The sequence below is a fragment of the Panthera uncia genome, chromosome E1 (assembly GCF_023721935.1).
Source record: "Panthera uncia isolate 11264 chromosome E1, Puncia_PCG_1.0, whole genome shotgun sequence".
Lineage (NCBI taxonomy): Eukaryota > Metazoa > Chordata > Mammalia > Carnivora > Felidae > Panthera > Panthera uncia.
Genome location: NC_064814.1, coordinates 18,564,754 through 18,577,171, shown reverse-complemented (window position 1 = coordinate 18,577,171; position 12,418 = coordinate 18,564,754). Strand labels below are relative to the sequence as shown.

The following is a 12,418-nucleotide window of genomic DNA, read 5'->3' as shown; positions in this document are numbered from 1 at the left end:
GTGGATTTCCATGAAACCTTCCAGGTCGTGGGTATTGCTTAATCACGTTCCCAAAAAAACTTCGTCCTCAAATACAACTGCCCGTTTCACATGCGGGAGGCAGGACCCATGTGACGAGCAGGCCCAATCGGGGGGCCTCCGTAGAGTGGATGCAAGGGCCCCACACCGTCCTCTGCCTCCCTCCACACCCACACCCACATCCACATCCCCACACGGGAGTCACTGTGTGGACTCTCCCCCCCCCCCCCCCGTTAAGAGGGGGGGGCCACTCACGAAAATGAAACCCCCCCCCGCCCCCAGAAAGGGAAGCCGTCAGTTACGAAGACCTTTCTTTGGACTCACGACATGCTTTCCACTGCAACAGACTTAGGAGCAGGGTCTATTGGATGATAAGAAGGTGGAAAAACCATAATGAAGCTAGATTCTCAAAGAGGCCTTCTAGAAGGTGGGAAAGATGTAAAAGAGGAGGTGGGAAACTACCGTCTGTGAGACTAAACCGGCCTTACAAGAATAACAGCAATTCTTGTGCTCTCACTGCATGCTGGGCTCTGTGCAAAACACTGCACCCTTAACCTTCATAGCAGCCCAGGGAGGGGGCACGGCTCTTCTGCCCCTTTCACACTCGAGGGAGTGGGATAGACCCCTCCACCACCACCTTCGCAGTTTACCTAGAGCTGTCCTCCGGCAAAAATCCAGGAATGCCTGGTTAGTTTAAAACTGTGCTAACTCGGAATTAATGTGCCTTATGATTAGTTGATTAGTCAGTGCTGCCCTATGATGGCAGCAGGCAGAAGGGTATCATTTGCAACGTGGGGAATACCATTATTTGTATCACCGGTGCAAACCCACCCCTCCCTGCCTCAGAGTCATGTGGGGTCCTGGGGACTTCAACACGCCACAGCCCTCTGAGTGGCTGAGCAAGTGGGGACACCCCTGCCCCCCACCCATTTGGGGTCAGGCTCCCAAGCGGTGCCGTGCACACGGCCGTGTTTCTCGGAGCCTCGAACAGGGCAGCTCTGCCCCCCGGCTCTGCCCGCAGCCCCTCCTGCGTTGAGCGCCCTGGTGGACCCTGGAGGAGAGGAAAATCCAAGACAGACAGCAGGCTTTGCTCTGCCTGCTCAGGGCACCAGAGCAAACCCCCTCCAGCCTGAGACCACCCACGAGGGTCAACCTATCTGCCGGTTGACCAGACAGATCTAGATATACTGAACTGGGCCCGAGGGTGAACGGCCCAACCTTGCCGCCACCACCTCTCTCGATGTTGGTCGAGTGAGGTTTTTAGGACTTTGCGGTTGCAAGCACAACACAGCTTTCGCTTTATTACAAATACGGTCGCAAAGAGCCGGGTGCGGGACAGTAATCTCGGCCTCTCGGTCCCGAGGTTGCTGCCTGCGCTCCCACCCAACATCCTAGCCTTTCACCGTGGACAGTGACCCGCGGCCCCGGGCGTGGGTATCCTGCTCCTCGCCCGCTTGCTCTAGGAAATGACAGTGAAATCAAACAGGCTGTGTCCTTGCTGCTGCCTTTCTGTCAGCAGTGCCTTTCCACGGAGGGGTTCGGTTCCGAGGGTATTCGAAGGTTTACGACTGAGTGAGTTTGCGTTTTTGTTTGCTGTGCCTGGCTTTTGAATCCAGTAGGTGTGCAGGTTCTCCAGAATTCTTCCTGCCTCGCCAGGCCCGGTTGGCGCGGGCCAAGCTCAGCCTTGCAGAGGCCTCTCGGAGAGCCGCTCCCTGTACTTTGGTAAAAATTACTGACCTGTCCTTTTTTCTCTCTTCTCCACAGTGTGGCAAAGGTGCAGAAAACTTTGACAAGTTCTTCACGCGAGGGCAGCCTGTCTTAACACCACCTGATCAGCTGGTCATTGCTAACATAGACCAGTCTGATTTCGAGGGGTTCTCGTATGTCAACCCCCAGTTTGTGCACCCCATCTTACAGAGCGCGGTATGAAACTCACCACCGAGAACTAACGCCTCCCCAGCCCCCAGCCCTCCAGCAGTGGGAAATGATCCTTAACCCTAAAATTTTAAGGCCATGGCCTTTTCTCCCGTTCCAGATGGAGGCCTGAAAATTTTAGGGTTATTAGTCCAAATGTGAGTAACTGTTCAGGGTTTCTGTCTTACAACCAAGAACATTATCTTAGTAGAAGGCAGTATCGTGTACAGTGTTCGGTTTAAGTATGTAGAAGTCACATCTGGCTGTAGATTAACCCTTCTTAAAAAACAAACTCTCCCCCTTTTTTGGTACGGTTTGATATATTTTCCATGCCCTCTGTCAGTTTCCACCATTGGGATTCCCCCAACCAGAGATGTTAAAATGAACCTGTCCCGGTCCAGTGGGCAAGAAAATATCTCCACCTGAGATGTCTTTGGACTCAAAGAATGGGGACCCCAGAATGTGATCCAGGCGGGATTGGGGGTAGGGGAGACTTGGAAATACCCGCTGCTTCTGTTCTCTGCCTCAATGGAAACAGTCCCGAGATGAATCAAGTCCCTACCGGTGAGTCATTTGCAAGCTGTTACCAGACGTTGACAGTCTTAACCCAATCATGGTTCAGTGATGACTGGTTTTAAAAAACAGACACCTCAGAGGAATGTTGGTGAATCTGTCAGCTGCCCTATTTGGATGATAAATTATCTTGATACTTGCATTTCTTTTTAAGAGGCCAAATCTAAGAACTTTGCTAAATCAGCATGTGACATCATTTCAGATCAAGGATAACCCAGTGTGTGTGTATGTTCATTTTAATCTCTGGGAGATTATTCTGTGATCCAGGGTGCCATCCGCAATCATGCCACTACTCGTGAGTGTTGTTAGCCAACCCCCAGCCCAACCAATATTTTGCTGCCTACTTCCTAAGAAGCTGAAGCATACGCCCCATCCCCTTTTGTACTTATTTATTTAATAGGCTGCGGTGTCGTTGATGAGAGTATTGCTGTAAAGTAACTTAACAGAGTGTTGACTGTAGCATAAGTCTCCATCGATCGGTATCTCTCCCATCTCCAGCCCCTGACATCCACTAAGGGACGGAAACCAATGCAGTTTTGGTCCCCAATTCCGGATCGTGTTGAATGGCACACCTGGAGGCGTAGAATCAGGAAAATCTGGATGCACATCAGCTCAAAGATATTTTATTGCTCGAAGGATTTTAATATGTTTTGCAAATGCATCATGCAATGAATTTTGCATGTTTATAATAAACCTTAATTACAAGTGAATCTATATTATTGATATAATCGTATCAAGTATAAAGAGAGTATTATAATAATTTTATAAGACACAACTGTGCTATATTTGTGAAGGCTCTTGTTTCTAATCTGCTTCTATGATTAAGTTTTAGCCTAATTCCTTGCTGCCTCCTGTCGCCCCACCCCCACCCCCACCCCGTGCATACCCTGCACACTGGCACTGTATCAGATATATTAATTTCCTGTCGTAGATCTAATTTTGAAAACGAATGGCTCTTTTACGTGCTTAATTTGATTCTACCTGCAAACAAAAGTTTTGTCGTCGGGGATCGTCTCTGAGAGGACACTCTCTCCCAGCTCCTTAGCAACATCTTCTGTTCTGGTTCCTATTCCGCTCTTCCTCGTGGGGACAGCGGGAAGTGTCGGACTCCCGTACGTCTAGTGTGTTCGTGCAGGTGTGATGTTGTTGCAGCCCCTGGGCTGGATTTTGTTTGGTTTTTCCTTTTCAGCTTTGTTACTGTTAGTGGCTCGGGGTGGGAGGGACGGGAGCTTGGACGCAGCAGAAGGACTCTGTCTGCCTTGCTGCCCCCGGCACGACTTGCCGTTCCCTCCAGCACATTACAGACTTCATGAGACAAACCGTCCCATCCAGCCGCCCCTGGGAACCGCCATCCCCTGGCACTAACGGCAGACTCTTTAGAAGCTGCAGGCTTTCTCCCACCTGTTGCTCGAACTGGCCTTTCCGGTCTCGGCGAAGAGCGCTTCTGTGGTGAGATGCTGTGCTAACAACACAAGGTCCTCAGAGAAGCCAGCCTCCTACAACAGAAAGAACATGGAAGCAGGGATCATTTCGTACAGGGGCCTCTCCGTTTCCCCGTATCCCCCAAATGCGTCTCTCAGCTAAGCACCTCCTCATTTTTACTCTCTGGCTATTTGCCTGAAATCCACGTCACAACCGCTGAAGGGTCTTTGAGATGGCAGACCCGGTCTGTCCTGGAAAGCCTGGACTGGAGGAAGAGGTGGGGTAGGCAGTGGATCCTCCTGGAAAAGAGCGACTTCCTCCGCACCACCTTTTACGGGCTGTAGGCTTCAGAATTCAAAACGGGCCCCAGCACGCCCAGAGCTGCAGCCCGCCCTGGTCAGTGCACATTTTGGGGACACTTCCTCACCAGGTACCCCTCGTTCGGTGCGATAGAAAAGGGACCAGTTCATAGAATGAGCCTAAGAAACAAAAAAGCCAGACGCCCGCCCTGCCCCAGGACTGAGCAGCCGCAGGACGAACCCCCAGCCAAGCCCCAGGCAGTGAGGAAAGTTTCAGAAAGGAACTCATGGGGTTATGGACTATTTGTTCCCGAGCCCCACGCTGCCTGCTTGTTTTTAAGCCAGCAGGAGTCTCAGGCTTTCCCTCGAACAGCCAACACATTTCCGAATTCATAATTCTCCAGGAAACATGTTCAGCCTCTCAGCCGGCTTGTATTCTTTCCGAATGCATGGCAGAGTCTTAAGAGGAGATATCCTGGCTGTGGGGCCCAGCACTTGGCCTGCGGGACAGCAGGCTTGAGCACAAACTTGAAGGAAAGACAGTAAAACTCGGGGCCTGGTGAAGTGTTACCCGTGCTGTACCCTGTTTGGTACGTGGCTTTGTACCAAATTTAGATAAGGGCTAAATGTTTTAAAGGTCTGAGAAGCCCAAGACCGTGATTGCCGGAAGAAGAAACCATGTGGGTAACCCTTGCCAACCGTTAGACCAGCTTATAAAGGAATTGATTTATATAAGCCTGTGCCGTGGTCCCACTTCACGGGCATCGTATGAAACAAAAGTGCAGGGAAGGGGTGCTTTGCTGGCCGCAGCTGGCGGCTGGAACGAGGGGAAGCACCTTGGATGGCAGATGACTGGGGGCCTCTTGAAAGACCAGCCCCTGAGTGCCGCCCGAATCACTGAGGACCGAGGAGGTCCAGGGCCCGGGCAGAATCTAGCACAGGCTACTTCTCCACCAGACTCCTCGGTCCGTAACTCTGAGAGGCTGTTCACATCGCCTTGCGTCTATTGTCCCTTGGACGGTGGCTGCTTCTAAGCAGAACTTCGCTCCGAGGCTACAGATCAGAGGGCTGGCAGTCCTTCTCTTGGCGTCTTGTCTGAGGGCCCTAGATGCTTGGCTGAGACAGAAGGACGTGGAGTGTGCTCCTGGCTGCAGCCCGCAGAGGTTAATGGGAGGTTCACTGAAGGTGGGAAGCAATTCAAAAGGTTGATTGGAGACCCTAGGAACTGAAATAATCGCTCTTTGGCACATCTACTTCTCTTTTATCCCCGTGACCTAGTACCAGTGAATGCAGACCTTCTTAGGAGATGTGTTAGGCTTAGTAGGAATTTTGGCAGAAAATCAGAGAGTGTAGGCCACTCTAGAACTTCCCCTGACATGGTTGGTTAAAAGGTGGTGAAAAACCAAGTTGGGTGTAAGCCAGGAGACGGTTGTGGAGCGCGTCTCTGAGCTGCAGTCCTTAGCAGAGCGTGCAACTTATTTGCTGGGATGAATACACAGAGTCCAAGAGAGACACCCGTTGACGTCCCGAGAAGGGAGAGGTTGGTGGAGGCCGAGGTCAGTAAGGCGTTCAAAGAAGAGCAGGGCTTGAGTGTGTCCAGGAGGATTCTTGCAAGAAGGAGGAAGCCAAGAGAGCGTGGAAGGAGAGGGCATCTCGGGAAGGAACCTGCTGCTATTTCCAGTGGCTTTGCGCTGTTGGTTGTTGATGCACCTGCTGGTCCCGGAGAGCAGTTTTGCTGCCCGAAACACAGTCTAGTCCTCCTCAGGAAACCTCTCCTGAGTGCCAGCCAATTCCTCACTAGTCCTTGAGGCCCCCTTCCCCTGCCTGCCTTGGAGGGGCTCACCATTCCCTGGGCACAGCCAAACCAGCCAGCACACCCTGGAAGCCAGTAGGTCCCCACCCATTTTCTTCTGTGGCTTCCTGCCAAGAGTTAGGGCAGCCGGGGATGGATGGAGAAGTGGCAAAAAATAACTTCACACTGCAGTTCCCACCTGATTGCACTTCGCAGGACAGATTTGGGTTTTTCCTGCTGGGATCTGACTTCTCAGTACCAAAGAGGGAGGAAAAGTGAGAGTCTTATGTTTTTAAATGCCTCAGAAAGGCAACACCAACTGACTGTCATTTTCTCACTTTGGTCTGATGAAGCCCATCACCTCTTTCTTGTGTGTGCTTATCACACCATTTCCTGTCCCTTTAAACCCAGCAAGGGCGGGGCGCCTGTTCCCCCACCGAGCACACTCAACAGTCATCATCAAGAAATAGACACTGACCTGGGGACCCAAATAGGATGGTCCTAACAGTTACAGGAGCAGCAAAGCCATGACAGTTACAATGAAGGAAAGGGGCCCTCTACTGCTTAGTGACTGCACACTAATTTGACAAGTGGAGAAATCATTTTTAAAACATTTTCCTTGAGTTCCTTGGGTTACATTTTATGAAATATACCAGACTGTACACATTTCTGTCACTTCCCATCTGGGCCGATGCAACGAATCTAGGGAATGCCATATATTTCTGCTGCAAAAGATACAGAAAATTGGGAAAGGTGACCTGAGTTATAGCAAGCAAAGGCATCTAGAAATGGTGTCAACCCCAATTCGGTTAATTCTCTGATGTCAGTGACTCTTGGAGAGTTGAAATCATGTATGACCAGGAATCCCGTGCCTCTGATTTATGTGATCAGATGTCAGTTCATAACTGTGTAGGTCTCACTCAGTCATGAAACAGCCTTACAGTGACCCTACACTAAGGCCCACGAGTTCCAAAGACTTTTTTTGAAACCTTTAGGAAGAAATTAATTTGTTAATTCCAGTAGAACAACCGAGTATACTGGGCTATTTGTACTTTTTTATGGAGAACTTTAATAATTCTTTTAAAATAAGTTTTTAAAATAAAATTACTGACACTTTCATAAGATCCCAATCCCTTGGAGTCTATAGGAGGACTCAGAAGGGGTCAGGCTAGAGCACCCCTGACCTGCACTCCCACTGCAGGATTTTCCCATGCCAGTGGTATATGGAGTCCACATCAGAACGGCTGGAAATCAGGTGGAATGTGTTGGCAGACCGATGCCCTCCATGTTTTTAATGGACACTGGGGATAACCGTCTAAGGTCTAGAGACTTTTGGACCATAGGAAAGATAGCTTTGTTGTCCCCCTTCCAGATGGAGCCCCGGGATAGCATTCCCCTGGGATCCCTGGGGTCCCTTTCCTTGCTCTGTGAGGCTCTGTGACCACCTTTCGGTTTGAGGGGCAGGACATTTCCTCAGCTCTGTCTCCGGTCCCCATGGGTCCCCAAGTCTCACATTCAGTGAAGATTCAGAAGCGCCCTGTAGAGATTTTGTCCACTGGGCAATTCAGATCTAATTCAATATCCCCAAGAAAGAAGAGGTGTGACAGCAAGCACTCCCTGGGGCATCTGTTTCAGAATCCTCTCTTATGTGAGTAGACAGAACCCCACTTTTCAGAAAACTATCAAGTCTTTATAACAACCTTTTTTTCTTTTCTAAAATAAGACAAAAGGTGGCTTTGCATTTTCTGATTAAATAACTGTGTCTTTGTCTCCTCTGCTTAACTTTAGGAGTATTTATTCCTGTGGTTGTTCGTAGATTTTTGTTGATATTCTTCCTGGAAGGATGTGATTCTTTTAAGGGATTAGCGGACTATTCAAAATCATCCACCGAAGGCAGTTATTCTTTTGAGTCTAAATGGTCTAAAAATTCACCTCATATCCTTTCTATCAGGGTCTTTCAGAATAGCTTTTATAGATGGTCAGAGACATTTGAAGTCATTGCTTTTGCCACATGATCTGTGTGTGTGTGTGTGTGTGTGTGTGCGCGCGCGCGCGCGCGCGCGAAGGACAGGTCATGTTTAAATCGTTAATTGAAAAACATCGTGTAAGACCCCAAATTTGGACGGAGGAGGAAGAGGAACAGGTGGAGGTGGAGGTTTTCCCTTCTGTATAAGCACCTACGGACGAAATGTAGAGGCCATTCAACTGTCCAGTAACATTTGGTTTAAAGCAGGCGAGACAGATGTATAAATTCAGTGCTTTCCTCACTTTGTAGAACCTCTGATCTTCGTTTGCATGATATGCTTTGTTAGACACATTAATTGTAGTTTGGAAGCAAGTGTGTACAAATAAATATAACGATCATTGCTCAGCGTTCCTGGTCTCATTTGCTCGAGCCCTTGGTGGCTTCACCGTTCTTTTTCAGCAAGCGTGCAGCCAGCTTTGGGTGGGGCCCGGGGTCCTTGTTTTATTGACGCGTGTCTCCGTTTAAGCTGACACTGGTTTTGCGTAAAGCGCGTTGTGCTTTCATTTGAAACCCAAACAGTTGCCGGGGTAAAGTAGTGGTGGGTCACTCCCTGGGTCGTTTATCAGCCGCTGGTGGAGCGCCCACTGGGGGCCGGGAGGGGCACCAGGCGCCAGGGACGTGCTGGGAAGGGGAGAGGAGCGCCCGTCCGGGTGGCCCCTGCCTGCCGGGGGGCTTCCGTTCGTCACTCCCAAACCGTGGGGGACACACAGCAGCTGATGTCGATGTCGCCCATCATGTTGGCCACACTGCGGACCCGGCTTCGGGACCGCCAGCACTCTTGGCCTCGACAGCCCTCATCCCGGGTTTATTTTATTCGTGGGCGAAAAACAGGCGGGGGGGGGGGGGGGGGGGAGTTTTTTATAGGGGAAAGGGGGGGGGGGGATGGTCCCCCCCAAAAGGGGGGGGGGGGGGGGGAGGTCACGTCAGGAACGAGTAAAAGCCAGCGACAACAAGAACACTCCTTTTAGAAGCCGAGGGCCAGCCTTGGCAAAGCCCGCCTTCGCTTGCTCGCTCGCCTCCTTTTGGGGGGCTGCTCCCCCTTCATGATCTCGGTTTCATCCCTCGGCCGCCTCTCTCCCTCCCTGTCCCCCCCCCCCACAGCCTCCAGCCCTGTCCCCTCCCAGTGCTCTGAGTGGGGTTCCTGAGCACCGGTGTCCGCTGGGTGAAGGTCCGGTCCCCAAGCTGCCCGGCTCCCACCCGAGCCTCCGGGAGGTTAAGGGTCTCTCAGCTGCCAGGGGGACGGTTACTGAGCAAGAATAGCCTAGAGCAGCGTGCCGTCGCTGGCTCCTAGGCCACCCCGAACTTCTCTCTGGGCTGGTGGCTTTACCGCGTATGCGTGCGGCTCGTGCCTCTTCCTCACGCGGCCTCGCAGAACGGCCCCGAGCCACGCGCCCCCCGTGTGCCGTTTGACCCCGTGAGGCTGGTTAGGCGCCGCGTTTCGTGGCCTTTCCTTTACCGCAATGCAGAACGGCGCCCTGTGGGTCATCCTGCACAGAGCAGGGTCCTCAGCTGCAGCCGATGACCCCCAGGGCCCGAGAGGGAGGCGCAGAGAGAGAGAGAGAGAGAGAGAGAGGGAGAGAGAGAGGATGCCTAGCAGGTTCTGCACTGTCAGATCTCATGAACCATGAGATCATGATCTGAGCCGAAACCGAGAGTCAGATGCGTAACCAACTGAGCCACCCAGGCGCCCCTGGTTTAGTCCTTTCTGAGAAAGGGACCATGTGCCAGCCGACTGGGGGATTCCATTGGGAAGATAATTATGGAGCCAACCTCGGAGTCCAGGCGCGGGGCTGGATGGAGGGGTGTGGGTGCCCCGGGAGGGCCCTAGCACGGGGTCTCTAATTGTGTTGAGTGGGGCGGGCCCATAGGATGCAATGCAGGAGCACGGGGTCAGTCATGGAGTCCCAGCTTCGGGGAGACCTGCACAAGTTCATCCTGCACCACCCCCTCCCGCCCCCCCACACCACACACTTACACCCACCCTCTTGGGTCCAAGTCTCTGCCCGTGGCTCACCCCGACTCCTGCAGGAGCCTCCTCTCTACTGCCTTGCTCAGCCTCTCCAGTCTGTCCGCTCCCTGCAGGCAGAGTGAAGTCCTATCCAGCCACATCTTTTCTTCAAACACTCCCAAGGACGTCCCGTTGCCCTTGAGAAAGACCAGATCCCATAACATAGCTGTGAAGCCCCGTGCAAACTCCCCAACCCTGGCATCCTCTGCCCCCTCTTGGCCCCACGTTCTCTTGACTCCATGACCTTCCTTCAATTCCTCAAATGTGCTGTGATGTTTCCAACCACAGGGCCTTTGCCCCTGCTGTGCCCTCTGCCTTGAAACATCCTTCTCCAAGCCTCGTCCATGCCACTTACCCTTCATGTCAGCTGAATGGTTAACTCTTGCAGAAGGCTTCTCTCTCCTGCCAGACTGGCTCATCCTCCTCCCAACCCCTCATACACTTGCTTAGTGCCTACATCCCTTTTCTGTTTTGTTGTTTTGCACTTACCACGTTGCCATTTTGCATTTCTTTGTGGGAATACTCGATGGCCTGCCTTACCAGTTTTCTTTTTGAAATCGGGTGTCACACCGGGTTGTGCTTGCCGTTGCCCTTCCGGGGAGGGGTATGGTGTGTAACCCAGAGCGAGAGGTCAAAACCAGTCCTTCATCCAGGACTGGCCTCACTGTCCCATGTCTATACCTGCCCACTTATATCCAGTCCATCAGCGAGTCTTGTTGGGTCCACCGTATAGCCGTGGTTCTCCGTTAGCGGGGGTAGTTTTCCCCCCCACGGAATATTTAGCGATATCTGAAGGTTGTCACAACTGGAGAGAGGTGTTACTGGCATCTAGAAGGTAAAGGTTAAATAGAGGCCAGGAAAGCTGCTCAACTTTCTGCATCGCTCGGGAGAGCCCCCCCTCCCCTCCCCCACCAACCACAGAGCGCGATCGGCCCAAAATGCCCGTGGTGCTGCTATTGAAAAATGCTGTGCTAAAATGCGCTCAATCCATTCTGTTTGGTCCACGTGCACGGTTCTCTCTGCCTGTCTCCTTGAGGTCACGCTGCATCCCCCATGACCCTCTCTGCACGGCAGCCAATGGGACCTCATCCCGGCAAACACCTTCCCTGTCTAAAGCCCTCCAAATGGCTTCCCTTCACCCTTGAAATTAAGGTGCCGAGCAGTGCCTGGCCCAGAGGAGGGGCCCAGACGAGTGTGTGCCGAAGGAGCGGATGAGTGAATGGATCCCAATGCCCCTCTGAGGCTAGCAGACCATCGCTGTGTTTGGCCCGTGCTGTTCACAAACTAATTAAGGAGACAAGATGTACACACACACACACACACACACACAAGCATTAATTAAAGATCAGGCTTCGAACACTTTTCGTGAGCTTATGCCAAGGAAACCCACGTTGAGTCTCTGTCCATCAGCCTGGCATCTGGAGGCAATGGCTGCCTACACTTGGACTTGAGTGATTGTTTAAAGCCCCGAGCTGCGTCTCCCGCCTATTGAACACTCTGGGGGCTGACAGTTCAGCTAAAATGCTAATGCACCCGGGCAAAGCAAAGGCCATCTATTTTCGCACTCTGTCCCCATCCTGAGAGTGCGCATCTCAGGGAGCAAGGCTGTGCCTGCGGGGAACGTGTGAGAAGTGCTTTCGGCTCCAAGAAAGCAGAGCTGGATGTCTCTCCAAGATTCTTTTTTTAAAAAGCTATTCAATAAATATATTGCAGAGAGGCCTATTCTGAGCATGACGGGGAACGTACAATATGGCTCTCACGAAATGAAAGAGCCGGTGGTGGGCTCGAGGACTCAACAGAAACAGGTGACGATGGCGAGAAACGAGCTTAACGCAGATTTTAAACACACCGCACACGCGCACGCTCCGTGAGCACCAAAGGTATGCTAGGCACTCTTCTCGTTACCTTACGTGCATTTATTTAAAGCCCACGGCAGCCACACGGGGCAGGTCCCATTTGCTGTGCCCATTTTACAGAGGAAGGAGGGCAAGTCCAGAGAGGTTAAAATAATTCCCAAGGTGAGCAGCACCAGACGAACTGAGCTGACTGCCAGAGCAGAGATGTGAGCAGTGCCAGGGCCTTCCTGGAGGAGGGGGGCAGGAAGGCGGCGTTCTGATGAAGGAAAGGAAGGAAAGGGGAGATCACACACACATGGAAACCAGTAAACAGGTGGGGGGGGGGGGGGGAGGACTAACTCTTAATCAGCGCCCACTGCGTAATGTAACAGAATTTCATGGAATCCTTGTGGGTACCCCCGCGGAATAGAAAATCATCGTTCCCACCTTCCAGATGGGGAAACTCAGGCCCGAGTGAATAACCGGCTTCTGGTTACATGGTCCCTAAGCAGTGGGGGGGGGGGGGGGGGG

The 12,418-nt window shown here is 52.1% G+C and overlaps 1 protein-coding gene across 1 annotated transcript in view; it reads left to right on the top strand.

Moving 5' to 3' along the window:
• Positions 1–8,389, top strand: part of PRKCA (protein kinase C alpha) — a 424,558-nt gene extending 416,169 nt beyond the window's left edge. Inside the window, exon 17 of the mRNA XM_049637684.1 lies at positions 1,783–8,389. Within this exon, the coding sequence (XP_049493641.1) occupies positions 1,783–1,947 (165 nt within the window). The 3' untranslated portion in view covers positions 1,948–8,389. The remainder of the gene's footprint in view (positions 1–1,782) is intronic.
• Positions 8,390–12,418: the final 4,029 nt, after the last annotated feature.